The sequence below is a fragment of the Nanorana parkeri genome, unplaced genomic scaffold, assembly GCF_000935625.1.
Source record: "Nanorana parkeri isolate BGI_ZX_2015 unplaced genomic scaffold, ASM93562v1 scaffold51, whole genome shotgun sequence".
Classification (NCBI taxonomy): domain Eukaryota; kingdom Metazoa; phylum Chordata; class Amphibia; order Anura; family Dicroglossidae; genus Nanorana; species Nanorana parkeri.
In genome coordinates this window covers 1493999-1511191 of record NW_017306319.1, presented here as the reverse complement: position 1 = coordinate 1511191, position 17193 = coordinate 1493999, and the positions used below count along the sequence as shown (strand labels likewise).

At 39.6% G+C, this 17193-nt stretch overlaps 1 protein-coding gene across 1 annotated transcript in view; it reads left to right on the top strand.

Moving 5' to 3' along the window:
- Nucleotides 1-17193, top strand: part of ARHGEF10 (Rho guanine nucleotide exchange factor 10) — a 143890-nt gene that overhangs the window by 49352 nt on the left and 77345 nt on the right. The window contains exons 6-11 of the mRNA XM_018575060.1: nucleotides 413-492; nucleotides 1442-1498; nucleotides 1781-1950; nucleotides 7491-7607; nucleotides 7725-7839; nucleotides 10143-10255. Of these exons, the coding sequence (XP_018430562.1) occupies nucleotides 413-492; nucleotides 1442-1498; nucleotides 1781-1950; nucleotides 7491-7607; nucleotides 7725-7839; nucleotides 10143-10255 (652 nt within the window). The remainder of the gene's footprint in view (nucleotides 1-412; nucleotides 493-1441; nucleotides 1499-1780; nucleotides 1951-7490; nucleotides 7608-7724; nucleotides 7840-10142; nucleotides 10256-17193) is intronic.

The window sequence follows — 17193 nt, the reverse complement described above, 5'->3', positions numbered from 1 at the left end:
CCCCCCACACACATAAAATAAGAAGCCCCCCTGTTCCCTACCCTCCACCATGTAAAGTAAAACAATGAAGCCCCCTCACCTGCTTGTCTTTCTGCAGGGAGGAGGCGAGCAGGCAGATCCCTGGTGATCTAGTGTGATTAGTAAGGTCTGCTGCAGACCTTACTAATCACTTTGTTTTTTGACCCGGAGCTCAGTGAAGAGCTGCAGCTGAAAGAACGGAGAGCCCAGCAGGAGCAGCTGCTCCCACGAGTCTGACTGAATTTCCACTCGCCAAATGCGAGCAGGCGAGTGGAAAATTTGGGGCCTGTTGTAATAGTAGCTGAACTATAGAAGTATTAACACGTGTCTATTTTCTCCTCTTATGAATATCATGCAATTAAAAAGCTTTTACAGTTCTTAATTTTTTCTAAAGTGAGGACTTTCAGGCATCAAAAGAAGAGGACGTATTGGCCAAATGGGTTTCAGATCCAGCAAATACAGAATGGATGGAAAGTAAATATTTTTAATCTCCTCTTGTCTTTTCAATATATTTTTATTGTCTACAGCATTACATTACATATTTTCCCCTACTTCTAAGAGGCATATACTGTATTTCTTTTACAACCAAGACATGCCTGATTTAACCTGTTGCTGACTTCATAATTGCTATTAATCTTGAAGTACATTGCATTTATTTGATTTATTTTATCTGAATAAAAAAATACTGTCTCCACTGAAAATGTTTTTCACTCTTATCAGTTTAGTCCCCAGTAGGTTTTTGCCTTTGTCAAGAAAGACAACATAAACCTTCCCCCCTGCCCCCAGAACAACTCACTTTAACTCAGCAAAAATGTAAAAAAACACTAGGACAGTGTCCATTTTCCGTGTCGTGTTGTTTTCTGGGCATTTTTAAGTCAAATCACTAACCCAAATAAGTTATTTTAATGGTTATATGGAGAATCGAGTAGAGGAGGTAGAGCCTACTTCCTTTTTTTATATCGTGCTCCTACTATTGGGTTCTCCAGAGGAATACACTGTATAGCAAGCTCGCAGGCCTGTGATACAAACAGCTTAGCTGAAGGGCAAAGCTGATACTGTGATGTTTGTGTCATGGGTGGTAAAAAGATTTTATGACCAAGGATCAAAGACATTTGATTTGTGTGGAAATGATCTTTCAATTAATACTGTCTGGCCTTATAATAATTTATCTAACGCGGGTTATATAGGGAAAAAGTCAGCAAGTTACATCTACATTTTGTTATCATAAATTTGTTCAGTTTAATTTCAAATGATCTGTTCTCTTTTACAGTGTGTTGCATGCATTCAGAAAAAAAAAAAATCTACTAACCTACTGCCATGTCATATATTCAACAATGCATTTATTTGCTAAACTAGAATTTTTATTTTTATAGAGGCTGTATGTATATATGTATATTGCTTATTATTATAATTTGTTTTTTAGATCCTGATGAAGTTATTTATGATGATGTTCCTAGAGAGAATTCAGACTCTGCAACAGGTACCCTACTATATGATTGTCACTGTGCTGTGCTCAGAAACATTTTTTTAATTATACGAGATATTTTTATATGTATCTCAATGTGCTGATTCCATAAAAAGTAAGGTAGATATTTGTTACAAAACACAATCTGAAGCTGGCATATGGAATTATAATCACGCAAAAGAACCTCCTGTCCTTTCCTAGAATTACTCTATTTACTGATTAAAGCAGTATAGTATGTACTGTAATTGTATAATTTTGCTTTAATCCTAAGGCTAACCCAGTATCTTCCTGTCTTAGATCCTGAGGAAATGATTTATGATGATGTGGAAAATGGAGAAGGCGGCAGAACCAGCTCTTTGGATTATGGCTGGAGTTCTAGTGAATTTGAAAGCTATGAAGATCAAAGTGATTCAGAGTCAAAGCATGGAGTCCCAAATTCCTTCCTCCGAGGGGGCAGCAAAAGACATGTAAGTCTAACACTATTTAGCTATAGTTGTTGTTTCTATCAGGAAAATATTGGCTTACTCTAAGAATCTTCTTTGTGAAAATCTTTGTACCTGATACATAGGGAAATGGGGAATGATGTTTTCTTTAGTTAAAGGAAAGCACAGGATATGCTTAATTTCTTGGCCAGTTTGTTTGACATGCTACATGATGGCTACACTATTCGCAATAGTGACTTTTTTTAGTGGCAGTGGTTAGAGATGAGTAATTCAGCATTCAGCAGTTTGTCCAATTTTCTTCTATGGTCATTTTTCCAAGGTTACAATACCTTTTTAGGTTTCTCTTTTTTTCCTGTTATTTTAAAACCAAGTGTATGTTCCCTGTAAGCATGAAGACCGCTTACAACACCTTGCAAACCCATATGCCCACTACCTGGTCAAGGACCCAGTACAGACTGGTGATTGGACAGCAAAAGATTAGCAGCACATAATTGAGATCAACTCTGCCCTCCCCTCTCCTGCAAGTGTACCCAGTGTTGAACTGAAACCAATGTGAGAACCAATGGAGCCTGGTTGGCGCAGAGTGGCAGACCCTCTTACAGCTTACAATAATTTGCTTAAAGTGATATCAAGCCAAAATCCTTTTCCCTGTTTTGGATAGAGAGGGAAATCATTTTAACTCCTTTCTGGTTTTAACTGCTCTCCAGGGCTCGGTTAGAAAGATTTAACCTCACTTGATGTCCTGCTGACAATGGTTTCACAAGGCAGGAAATGAGCAAAAATCTATAACAGGGCACAGACTGAAATATAAATCTGACAGGAGTTCTAGTCTTCCTCTAATCTAATAAATATATTTGTTTTTTATTTCTGCCTGTGTTGTGATTGAAGAGTTCCTCATACTTAGTGTGTGGTAAAACATCAGCACAACAGGAAATTATGGTAAAATCTCCTAATGAAGCCCCAGACAGCAGTGAAAAACTGATAGGAGTTCTAACCGTTCTATCAAACTTGTACACAGATGCATAAAGGCTGGTCATGAAGGATTGTTCTTTTTATTTTATAAACCCAAATCCTTTACTACTTATAGGCCATGAAATGTTAAAGAAGAATTATGGGGAGAGTAAAATACACTCATCCCCATAATTAGAGCCGATGTCTAACACTAAAACTAAAACTGTCACTCGTCGGCTTTATTGATTGGGAACTGAGCGCTCGCATATCGCTGATCGCTGAGTTCCTGGTCTTCTCCTTGCAGGGATCAGTGAGCGTCTAGAGAGGCAGCGCCAGCTTTCAATCAGGAAGCGGGGTGGGTCCTGACAATATCGGGATCTTTCCCGGCCGCAGTGCAGCTCTGCGCTGTCGGCATACAGCATGCAATAGTCTGCTATATGCTGACTTTTGGGTCACAGGAGGACAATAGTATGTCCGCAGCATGCAATAGTCTGCTATTATTATTATTATACAGGATTAGAGCCTTGGGGGACCCCTATAGAAAGAGGAAGAGGAGGGGAAGATGCTATATGCTGACTTTTGGGTCACAGGAGGACAATAGTATGTCCTTCCTAAAGAGAACTATGGCCAAAAAAGGTTGGGGCATAGTTCTCTTTTAATATTGTTTAAATGGCTTTCTTTTCAAAATAATATATTTTTCTTATAAAGGTGGTATTATTTTCAGTGAAACCACAGCCTTTAGGTTTTTTCTTAAGAAATCATTCGACTTTGATCATTTTATTTTATTATTCGCTTTTCTTTAAAATTATTAATACTCTTTTTTTAGTTACCATGCTATCTACTTGTCCTTGTGAATCTGCACACTTCTGTCATTCTGTCTTTTCACAGTGCTTTTATTTCATCTTCTATTCATACACCATATAACCATACAATCTGTGGGTCCTTTGATTATTTGGTCAAAACCCTTGCTAGAAAACAATTGTCATTTTCACTGTTTTGTTTTGTCTGTGTTACATGTGTATAGCTGCTTACTGATCATCTAACACTCTTAAAAATATCCTCTGTTTATCTCTGTATCCCTATATCAATGAATACAAGCTATGATATATTACATTTTACTTGGTGGATGGCATATTTAGGGTGATAAAATGGAATATTGCTTGATTCAGCAAAGTGGGAAAGGTTTTAGACGTTTTTTTTTAACCGATAGTTGAAATGCATAGAATTTAACTGTTTACCCTGCCCAAATATTTGCACTCCTTTTCACCTTGGTGTGGCATTTGCATACCATTGCCAAACGGTGTGCCTTTATTTCCTGATTCAGCTTTGCATCTTCATTTGTAACATCTCTATGTCCAGCCTGCTCTTTGGACAGCTGCAAAGCTGCACTGGGAGATATTGGAGTCATCTTCATGGCTGTGCATTGTGGCAAAGGTGTATGTGAGTTACAGGACCGGCCAAAAAGAATTATAGATCCCGTGTCAGGTAAAGCAACTGTGTATTAGACTGATTCACAAACTTTTTCCATTATTAAAAGAAAAAAAAAAACAGATCGCTTTAGCTTTTTATCTTTTTCAAGGAGGTAAAGGGATTTTGTAACATGCACTGCTCCTGTCATGGTATAGGTATGCTACTGGGCTTAATCCCTTTTTTTAAAGCTACTCTGTTGCCATGCCAAAAATGATCAAACAAGAGCAGTCTGTAAAATAAATGGACTTTAAAAATCCAGGTACAAGCAGCAGGACAAGTACTGTATATTAATCTCTTGGAAAGCTATGGTGGCTGAAAATTCTTCAGCATTTGACACCATTATGTGAGTCACTTGCTGCACGCTGTGGTTTCATCCATCAATTTCTGCATCTTTAATGTGTCCTGGGAAGGGGCATGACCAAGCCAGCCATGTATATCTAAATTTGCATGTAACTTCAGCTGCTTATATCTTTGAATCTCCAGACAGTTCTTAAACATGATTTTAATTAAAAGTAAGCAATGGTTATGATTTTTTTTTTCTTATCGCCATATTGCCCTGGTGTGTGAAAAGTTTACCCTAAAGTTAAAGTAAACACGCATTTCAACTTAAAAGAGAACTATGGACCAAACTTTTTCTGCCATAGATTTACTTCAGGGTCACAGGAGGACATTTACTAATGTCCTCCTGTGACCCAAAACTCTGCATATAGCCGGCTATTGCCTGCTATATGCTGACAACGCAGAGCTGTGCTATGACCAGGAAAGATCCCGACAATATTGTCGGGATCCGGCCTGCTGCCTTATTGACAGCTGTCTCTGCCTCTCTAGAGCATGGATATGCAGAGCAGCATATAGACGTCTAGCTTAGGTTTCAGGAAAAGAAGGAATTGTGAGTTCAAGTGCCTTGTTGGAGATGGATCTCGTGATTCCTCCTCTTCCTGAAATCTTTGATCTGCTTCCTATATGATGTGCGTTGAGAGTGAAAGGAGATGAAAGAATAGGGAATGCAAGAAACTAACAAAGATAGCACACACTTCAGCAGTAGCATGGAGAAACGCCCCTTAACAATATCACAGTATGTATCGCCTTAAGGATACCTTGGGTGTTTAGTAAGAAAATGTTAACATTTTGAGAATTTGTGTCTGTTTTTGTGGGGTCAGACTGCTGTGATGGGTTTACTTCCGCTTTGAAGTGACACTAAACTCAGGTGTTAAATCTTAAAAATACATTCAAGTTTCTTAACTATTAACAAAAATGTATTATTTATTCACGGGGAAAAAAAATACGAAAAGGAGGAATACAGGAGATAACGGGGGGCTCACTCCAGTCAATAACAATAAAAAGAAGTTCAACAACAAAATCAATACAAATAATGCAGCTAACACGGCAAATTGTATGGGCGAAGTCAAACATATTAGAAATGATCCACCTATAGCTAGGCAAAATAAAAAACGTAGCAGAGAGCCGGATAATATTTTGTATTCCAAAAGTAGGTCAAAAATTAAATGTATGTACACCAATGCTAGAAGCCTAGCAAATAAAGTAGAAGAGCTAGAAATTATGTTACTTGAAAAAAACTTTGATATAGTGGGAATAACGGAAACCTGGCTAGATAACACACATGACTGGGCCACTAACATAGAAGGGTACAAGGTGTTCAGGAGGGACAGGTGTGGGAGAAGGGGGTGGGGTTGTATTTATGTTAAAAATAATTTAAGGGTGCACATAAGGGATGACATTGCGTTAAATGGCGGGGAAGACGTGGAATCCCTGTAGCTAGAACTTGACAGGTCGGAGACTAGCCGTAAACTTATTGTGGGTGTCTGTTATAAACCTCCAGCTATAGGGGGGGAGGAGGAGGCACAGCTACACTGCCAGATAGAAACAGCTTGGAAGCAGGGTAATGTCATCGTTATGGGTGACTTCAATTATCCAGACATAAACTGGGCAAGCGGAATATCCCATTCGACAAAGGCGGCCCGTTTTCTGAACATGTTGCGAGACAACTTCATGGATAAGATGGTGGAGGTCCCTACTAGGAAAAATGCAATCCTAGATTTTATAATTTCTAATAATGGGGAGTTAATTGAGGATATTGCAATTGGGGAGACACTGGGTAACAGTGATCACTATGTGATTACCTTCAATATTGGGTATAGAAATTGGAAGATGGCTGGTCGGACAAAAACCCTTAACTTCAGGAAGGCTAACTTTGATAAGCTGCGCCAGCTCATGGGTGAAATCAAATGGGAAAATGTATTTCAGAAACTGAGCACTGACCAGAAGTGGGAATGTTTTAAGAACACATTACATAAGGCTATTAACAAGTGTATACCATTGGGGAACAACATTAAAATATCAAAAACTAAGCCGGTATAGATAAATAGATTGGTAACGCAAGGACAAGAGAGTGGCATTTAAAAAATATAAGATGGAAGGGATGTCATTGGTGTTCGGTAATTACAAAGAATGTAACAAAAGATGCAAGAAAATAATAAGAAAATAATGTATATTTAATGTTATTTTAAATGAATAAATATCTGAATGCATTTGTGTTTGTATGTTTGCCTGGAGGCCAACTTTAGAGACCAGTAAATCCAAAGAGTGGAATAAGGTGAAGAGAACGGAATATAGAAGTGGTAGAATATTCTTACTTCTACTCCCCCATTCTGTTGGTCTGCCTTTTAGAAGTCCCACACCTTGGCCTTCCAGTTTGGCTATCTTTATTTAACTTTTAATTTACAGTTAAAAATTGCCCATACTTATCTATGAGCCTGCCACTTGACAATAGACAAAGTGAGCTGGGATTCCTGCTAAATGGTTGAATGGGGCCACAGAGTTGAGGATGATTAACCACCTTCTGGTTTACTCTTGATAGCATTACACACATGGATACATGTATGAATGAATGCATAGATATATCTCTATGGAATGTATGTAGCAGCATCTTATTTGTAATTCTGAAAAACAAAATCCTTCACTATATTTTGAAGTCACCGTGGATTGTTGTGCCTATACTCTTTTGAAAGCTTGTATAATTTTCATTTGAATGGTAGAATTGTAGAACAGACCAAAACAGTATTTTATTAGATAAAATATCTTACATTTTTATTCATGAAGGCATGCTATATTTTTCCATATAGCTTTCTCAGGACTTAACACGTATAAAACAACACTACGAGAAAAAGATGAAAGATTTGGTGGCAAACAAAGTGGGAGGAGTAGAGATCCAACATTTAAAACAAAAACATGAACTCAAGGTGATGTAGCATGTCCTTCTCAGATACCATTCCATGTATGATCAGTCCACCCTGGTAGTGCTTTCATGTTGTATTATTTTCTTTTTTAGAATTGGTTTCTATGCTTTATATTTATAGATGCAGAGGCTTATGAAAGCTGCAAAAGACGGCACAAAAGACGGGCTTGAAAAAACAAAGGCTGCTGTGAAGAAGGGCCGTTCCTACATCAGAACAAAATCATTTGTTTTGCATGGTACAGTTAGATGACTTGTCATATGAAGAAATCTTGTACATCCGCTTTGTTTAAAAATCCAGTTAACAGGATTTTTGTTGGCAGCTTTATAGTAGAGCTATCAGTCATTCTAAACTATAACTTCTGCCTTAATCAGAGTAAACTTGTTGCATTTCGATTTGTATGAATTATTTTAGGTCTTGCAACAACTATAAGGTGCAAGGGCCTGCCTAACTATAAATTGAACTGATTCTTTAGGTAGACTCTAATAATGTTTTTTGTAAATCTAAAGACATTTTACAGATTGGAATGTAGTATGGTCATCTTAACTGCAGGCCCTACAGGGTGTCTGCTATTATCTTTATTAGCCAGAAAACTCGCTACCTGCCAGACATTTCAAACTTTAAAATGTAAAGGTCTTTCTTAAGAAGAATACTAAAATATCTACCGTTATCATTGATATTATTAACATGACACTTAACTCAGGAGGTAAATCTTAAAAATGCATTCAAGTACCCTAACTATTAACAAAATTGTATATTATTTGTGTATCACTCAGCTGTAGATCCTCAAATCATCTCTGAATTGGTGCTGACACTGTTTATCCTTCTGAAGGATGGCTACTTTTTTCCTTATGTTAATTATGTGTATTGTAAAGTAGGGCTGCAACAACTAATCGACTAAATCGATTATAATCGATGATCGAAAATGTTTTCAATCATCGATTAATCGACTTAGTTGCCCCTGTTCACAGCTCCACACACGCTGCACGCCGCACCTCCTCCACACCTCACGCTCGCCGCTGCCAGACCCGCATGCATCCACATTCCACACGCCGCACCTCCTTCCCGCCTCATGTTTAACGCCCGCCCACATCCACGATCGGCACAGGGACGAGGGGAGAAGAAGTAAGGAGGAGCAGGTGTGGGGGGATGACAGCCGCCGATAGACAGGCCCGATCTAAGAAGCAAGTTGATGGAAGACTGCTCAGGTAAGCCTGCACTTTCCCACAAATGGTGCTCTATAATGTAATGCTGGGATAGTGGGATTTGTATTCCTCTATACAGTAGCTGATGGTACATTGTGCTGTATACTCTACAGCACAATGTACCATCAGCTATAGAGGAATACAAATCCCAGCAATACATTATACACGGTATGTATAATGTATTGCTGGGATTTGTTGTACTCCTATATAGCTGGTGGTATTCTGCATTGCGCTGTATAGAGGACTACAAATCCCAGCAATCATACATCGCAATGCAGAATACCACCAGCCATAGAGGAGTACAACAAATCCCAGCAATAATACATTATACAGTGGTGCAATGCTGAATACCACCAGCTATAGAGGACTACAAAACCCATCAATAGTACATTATACAGCGCAATGCAGAATACCACTAGCTATAATGTACTATTGCTGGGATTTGTTGTATTCCTCTATAGCTGGTGGTATTCTGCATTGTGCTGTATAATGTACCATTGCTGGGTTTTGTAGTCCTCTATAGCCGGTGCCATTCTGCATTCATTGCTGTATAATTTTACACTTTCCATTTCACTATATTGCACACCACACTTTTTTTTTAACTTTTTTACTTCCACCGCTCCAAGCTTGCTCCTGTGATGGACTACAATCTCAATACAAACTAGTAGTCCATCACTGGAGCCATTTTTTAAAATGTATTAAATTTTTTAACCGATTAATCGAACTTAATAATCGGCTAACTAATCGATTTTGAAAATAATCGTTAGCTGCAGCTCTATTGTAAAGTAGCCACCGCTCCAAGCTCACTCCCATGGTTCTTGTTCTTAAGAAGGACTTTTACATTTTAAAGATAAAAATTTCCGACAGGTAAAGTGTTTTTAATCAGGTAAATATGAAATATTGCATATTATTTGATATTTACCATTTGAAGCCATTTGGTGGAGCAGGTTTAGATAGCAGATAAAATCTCAAAGAGCAGCTGCTGTGCTTAACAAAAACAGGGGAGGAACACACCTGGTGTGGTAAACACAATTTGGCTAAAAGCATAGAAGCAGTGCTGTATTTTCTTATCGGAAACCCCAGCACCGCTTTGAAAGCACAAGGCCATGTATACATTCTGCATGTTCTTTTAAAGAAAATTAAGATTTAATGCAAATAATTAAAAACAAAGTAAAACATTAGCATATAAACCTAGAGGTTAAAGCAAATAATACAATAAATAATAAAATGAACAAATAACATTATAGTATGACAAAGCTATTCATATTTTTTATCCCTTAACATGGCTAATAAGTGAAAAAAAAGCAAACATATTTGTTTGATTTTGTGTTTTTAGATCGTAAATCTGCCTGCCTTGAAGATGAAGAATTGAATGTGTTCATTGATGTGGACTGCTTACATACAGAGGCTATCATGTCTCCAATGCCAGAAGGATTAAGTCAGCAGCAGGTAATACTTTTTTTTTCTATTTAATTATGCAAGTTGCAGCATCACATAGTGTTACTCCAGCCAAATTGTTATTCTTTATTTTGGACAGAGTGTAGATGAGTAAGAAATTCAGGCAGGTTTTCTTGCTGTCTCTATCCCTACCTATCGGTGAGATTTCTCTGCATTTCCTGTCCTCAGAAACAAAACTGGAGGAAATTTGAAAATCTCCTTATAATGAGTGGAAATACCATAGACCTTTTTATCCAAACAAGTGGTAGATCTCCTCAGTGACTATTATAAAAACCTGGCATAGAATGTATCTCTTTTGCAAACTTAGAAAAATACATTGGCTGGAGTTCTACTTTAGTTTTGAGCAAAACAAATACCTATTGTTTGCCCTGAATTGAATAAAAATGAAAACTGAAAAAAAAAAAGGTCACATGGACATTGGCTCTGGGAGCATAGAGAGTGTCTCTCATTGCAGAGAAAGTCTATTGTTTGGATCTTAAATGTATAGTTGAGATAAAAGGTTAAAGAATGTCTAAATTCCGAAGCTGTGCCCAAAAAGGCAAGCAGAGGGCAAATAAACAGAAACATCCGTATTGACTGTGGTTGATCTTTTACTATTACTGACCTACCATCCATGCCCTGTTCTGAATTGTGTTTGTGTGGAGGCAGCCATCTTGCCCTTGCTTCCTCATCTCAGAATTGCCTCCCTAATGGCCAGAGATCTGATGACTTGTGGAGAAATATTAAAGAAGCAGCATTAGAGGTTCACAAAGCACAGATCCACAAAACAAATGAGGCAGAAGCATGCAGATACCTCCAGCAAGCAGCACTGTAGTCATCCCACCAAATCGAACTAGAAATCTCGCAAGACTAGCAATTAGAGGCAGACGTGCTTTTGATGATCACACAAAACCGGTATACAGCTATGAGGCTGTAGGCAGGGGAGTACATAGTGACCTAGGGATGTTCAGATACTGGTTCAGATACCAGTGCCGATACTTGGCATTTTCACGAGAACTATCAGGGTTGCAGCTGTGACAGGGCTCTGGCGCTCCACCACTGTCCTGAAATCATTAGTCTGTATTGTTTTGGAGAAACTGTCACATGACACTAAGCAACAATGTATCAGTAGTTATCTATCTATCTATCTATCTAGATAGATAGATAGATCTATAGATAGATATAGATCTATCTATACATAGATAGTTGACAACTTTTTCAATCATCGATAAATCGGCTTTCGATTAGTTGGCCCTGTTCACGGCCCCAGTGCTGCGCACCGCACCTCCTCCCTACCTCACGCTCGCCGCTGCTAGACCAGCCCGCCCGAATTCACGCTCCACACGCCGCACCTCCTCCCCACCTCACGTGCAGGTGTGGGGGGATGACAGCCGCCGATAGACAGGCCCGATCTCAGAAGCAGGTTGCTGGAAGACTGCTCAGGTAAGCATGCACTTTCCCACACATTGTGCTCTATATTGTATTGTCGGGATTTGTATTCCTCTATAGCTGATGGTACATTGCGCTGTATACTATACATAATACACTGTATGTATAATGTATTGCTGTGATTTGTTCTATTCCTATATAGCTGGTGGTATTCTGCATTGCGCTGTATAGAGGACTACAAATCCCAGCAATAATACATTATACAGCGCAATGCGGAATACCACTAGCTATAGAGGAGTACAACAAATCCCAGCAGTAATATAATATACAGTGCAATGCAGAACACCACCTAGGTTATTTACACAAAACTCCATCACATGCATGTCCCTGAACTGTCAAACTTTTCAAAACATTTTAATTCTTTTTAGCCACTAGTGTAATCCAGACACCCCATTCAGAAAGCATAGCAAGGTCTTGACCTAACTTTTTTCAGTGCAGTTAATGTGCAACCCCAGCCACATCTATTTTTCTTGTTTTGTGGTGGGAAGTCTTAGAACTTCTGCCACTCTCTTTGTGATTTGATGTTACCAGGACCAAAAGTGAGGGGAGGTTTCCAATTTTACAGCTGTAGAAGGGAAATCTCCCAATGAGGGCGCCTGTTTCAGTAACAAATGTGGAGTGAGGAGATTAACAGAATGTGGCCATAGGCAACTGTTCTATCCACATATACTAAGCCTTTGCCACATCAAGAATTAGAAAAAAAACGTTTTGGCTGGAGCTCCACAAAGTAATACAGACCCTCTTCCAGACTGCTGAGTGGACGATGAATGAACACCAGGACCATGAAGAGATCCTCGTTCTGCTATCTACTCTTGTCAGCAGGCTTCAGTGTGATATATATATATATAATATTTGGGATGAACCGAAATTTCAGCCGCTGAAACAGATCGGCTGAAAATGGCACTTTGGGCAAAATGCCAAAAGTACAATTTTACGACCGAAATTGCAGTGCATCCATGGTTTCTCTTCTCCCCGCTGGGCACTGCACTGTGTTCCCTCTAACACAGAGCAGTGTCCAGCGGGGAGCAGAGAAACGTTCAGGAGGCCCAGCGGGGCAGGGAGGAGAGCGATGTAAGCTGTCACAGGAGGCCAAGCAGGATGGTGCGGGAGGAGAGCTCGGCCTTCTGTGACCGATTTAGCATAGAGAGCGGTGAGGGGGAGAGGAGACAGCTGTCAGCCGTGCTGAGCTCTCCTCCCTGTATCACCTGCTCAGCCTCCTGTAACAGCGAGTCAGGATGCTCTATATCACTTACTGTTCATGGACAGGAGTATAGAGGCCCTGTTCATTCATAACAGGGGTGCTGCAGAAAAAGAGATTGAGGACTCTGTGTGGAGGGGTGGAGTGCGGTCTAACCACCAGTTGGGTATAACTTTTTTTTTTAATTTTTGCACCTACACAAAAACAAGCACTTAACTTTGAAGCTTGCAGTGGGTCTACCCCTAAGAAAATTGCCTGGAGTTCTTTAACAAAGTATTGTTTGCACAGCATTTATAAAGCTTAAGTACATTCTAAAAGGGACTCTGACACAGGAAAAAAAATCAAAAAAAAACTTGCCTGCCAAAGAACACTTTAGTAACTTCTCTAGAGGGCAGCGAGTCCACACATCACACTCCTCAAGAGCTATTACCTTTAGTAGAATCCATAGCATTCAACACTTCTGGGTGTGTCGGATGTCTGTGTCACCCACTGCATGCTGTAGTTTCATCGCCCCTACATCACTAGAAAACTAGTAACATAGGGGCTACAAGGAGCAACCACAGTGGGCACCAGACATACCCAAAAGTGTTGACTGCTGAAGACTCTGCTGGAGATGTACAGGAGAATGTGCGTGATTGAACACCCTCCTGTTTTCTGGGTATGTGCCCAAAAAATATTCAGTGCGATTTGTTCCACAAGTAGCAAGATGTGTCAAATCATATTTTCTATTAGTTTGCAAGCTATTGCCTGTTGTGTTGTAAAATACAGGACGCTGTGTGTAACAAACATTTGAAGTTTCATTGTGGTATGTCACAGGTTGAAAAAGGTATACAAAAGATTGCATCAGACGGAACATTATTGTCATTTGTACCGGCTGTCTGCCATCTAGTGGCCATTTGTATTCCCAACACCGCATTGCAGGCTTTTGAGTAACTTGGCTACCATTTTTTATGCAGTTTAAATAGAAGTACCACAAGCACTTACACCCCACTGATGTGCTATGTAATAGTGGAAGGTACAAGTGAATAATATAGAACAATTCTGTTTTTACTCCTACAATTTAAGGTTAACAACACAATGCTTGCAACTTTGCATACAACACATTGTCAGGGAGGCAGCCGAGTGAATAACCGAGCCATAGTGGAGTGAGCCGGACAACGTTCGGCTCTTCACTACGGCTCAGTGTGGTTGATTTCAGCCGTTCATCAGCTGAAATGAGCCGTACATCAGCTGCACTCCGGTCGGCTGTTCGGCTGAGCCATAGTGCAGAAGGACTTCGACTCAGCCAATCCAACATCTGGATCGGCTGAGCCAAAGCTCTGGCAGCTCACTGCCGTTCGCCCCTATTCACAGAATAGGAAATCAATGAAAAAAGTTTAAAAAAAAAAGTTGAAAAATATTTTTTTAAAGGAAAAATAAATGTAAAAAACAATTGGGCGGTGCTAGCAGTGACAGTTAGCTCCGCCCAACTGTTTCCTATTGGCCAGATCTGCTAGAGTCCTCTAGCAGGTCCCGGCCAATGAATAACAACTGGGCAGAGCCGACAGTGACGTCGCAGCCGGCTCCGCCCAGTTGTCATTGTTTAATGACAGTTCAGCCTCCCAGGTCATTTGGGGGCACGGATCTGTCATTACAACTGGGCGTAGCCAGCCTTGAGATCAGTGACAGCTGCTTCGGGTGTCACTTCGGCTCAGTCGAGCCGAAGCATATGCCTTCGACTCGGCTGAGCCGCTGGGCTGCCTTCAGTAGCTGTACGGGCTAAAGTGTATAGCCCGTACAGTAGCCCTTTTGTAGAACCGAAGGGCTCCCGAAACCGAAGGATCAGTCGAAGCTACGGCTGATCCTTCGGCTAGCTTTGTGAATAGACCCCTTTTGGTTTTTACATACATTTTTTTCCAGTTTTGATTTTGGTATATGTGAAATCTGAAGCATTAAAGCAGACCTATTAGTAGACATAAAAAAATATGTCCCGCAGCACCTAATTATAAGTGCATTTTCACTTACAAGTGCTTACAGACCTTTTGGAAAGCTGACAACTTCTGGCCCTGGGTGCAATCCTTTGTGCCAGCTACATGTTTTCAAGGATTTTTTTTTTTCTTTTTAAATCATTGTGGTTGTAAGTGAAAACTTGTAATGACATCCTCAAATGTTTGTTTATGTTAGGCAGTAACACTCCTTACATTTCTGTATGCTATGAAGATTATAAAGGAAAACAGATTTAAATGTAGAACTTGATGGGATTTCTTGGCTCCATTACCCTAAATTGGCAACACGTGCCTTCTGTGTTGGGTGAGTTACACTTTACAGTGGTACCTCGGTTCACGAACGCTTCTGTTCGCGAACAATTCGGTTCAGCAAAATGTTGCTTCCGTTTGCAAACTGTGTGACAACTACATAATCTTCCTTGCTCTGACACTGGTTGTGGCTAGTAGAGATCGCGGTTTGATCACAGTTTTATTTGGTTCGTGACCAATTTGGTTTGCGACCAGAATCGTGGAATGAATTAAGTTCGTGAACCGAGGTACCACTGTGTAGTGTATTACAGTTAAAGCATCTAGTTTAGTGTGCTGATGCTGAAGTGCCTGATATACTAACACCTGTTATTCCTCAAAGATGATCCCACTAATTATCTACATCCTCCAGCAGAATGTCAAAGGTGAAGTCAAGTTGGCCATTTTGAAACTCACAACTGATGAGTATATGAAGTGCTTTAACACCCAATCCATCCGAATGCATGTTATGTTTTATGTATATATTGTTAAATTGCCATATAGGACCTTTGTACCAAGGTCTGGACTACTTTTAGTGCTGAAGTTGACTACACCTTTCAAATGTAAAAAAGTAATCTTGCTCAGTGGTCAACTAGCCTCACCAAACACTTCTTCTCAAGAGGACTGAGAATCATGCACACACTCATTTACATAGTGGGGCCTGGTCAAGGTTTAGTCAATGGGTCTTGCAGGTTCCAGGTAAACCCTTGTCAACCAAGTTCACAGTGACTGTTGGTGAGTTTATTGGTGCATCTTTTTGCATCATAAATATTTCATACTTGCATTTCTGATAATGATATTTGATATGGAGTCTTATAATTAATTTCTCATTTTCATATCTAGATGTACATATCTCCCAAACCATGTCCTTTCATGTTTATTAATGCCAGAGAATCTTCTCATTTTGCTGTTTTCATTGCACAACTCCCTCTGGTCTTCTGTCTGTGTAGTATATTGCTTTGTAATGCTGTCTGTGCCCTTCTAGCAGTAAATGCGATCTTGTTGAATGGAGAATGTGAGCTGGTGGGAGGTAATAATGTTACAGCTTGTTTCATTCTAGAAAAATCTCATCATTCAGGCTAACTCCCCCTACACTATTATGCAAAACAGAAAATAGCTATATTATTATAAAGTCCTCTTTTGTATGAATGTCTTTTGTGAAATGACATGAAGAGGAGAAGCAATGACTTTTTTTTGACAGAAATGTTCGCAGCTCTAAGTGTGCTTGCAAGGAGGTATTAGGGATGGACTTGATTTACGAGACCGAAAGTTTAACATGACATTTATATAATGAATATATATAATATAATAATGATAATATATAATGTATATAATAATATAATAAAAAAACGAATTTACTACAATTTGGCACACATAGTTTGTCAGTCGCTTTTGTGTGTATATGATGTCTATCTATTGTATGGCGAGTTGAAATGCGTCCTGTTTATCAGATGCACACTTTTAACATTTTCAGACAAATATACTACTCTATAGTGCTGTCTAACCTGTTTTTCTTCCTATTTCTTCATCCCCCCTCTTTTTATTGGTGACCCCAAGAATGTTTTTGAAGTCTACTCATCAGGGATTATAATGTGTTGGGATGCGCATTAAATTACTTTTTACTGAAAATATATGTTTGCTCTAAATAACAATTGTGCAAATATCATGCAACATAAAAAGATGGTAGTTGCACATTCTTATTCTACAGGTTCTCAGCTTTTGGAAAATACATAGAGGGGAATAAACTATGACTAGAGCAGACAGAATCTGGAGCAGCTGGCTGTACATGGCAACCGGTCAGCTTCTAATTTGCATTTGTAAATCTTACCCCTTCATGACCAGTGACGTACAGTGTAAGTCACTAGAATCGAGCCTGTTTAAAGAGACCCCGACGGCTTTTGCCGCTGGGAATCTCATTACATTTGTAAAGCTGACTTGGCTTTACAATAGAAGCAATTCCGGTCACTCAGCTGTCGCCAGATCTCTTCTATGGTCCCCACCGTGTTTCATGTCTCTGCTGCCCCTCATTCGGG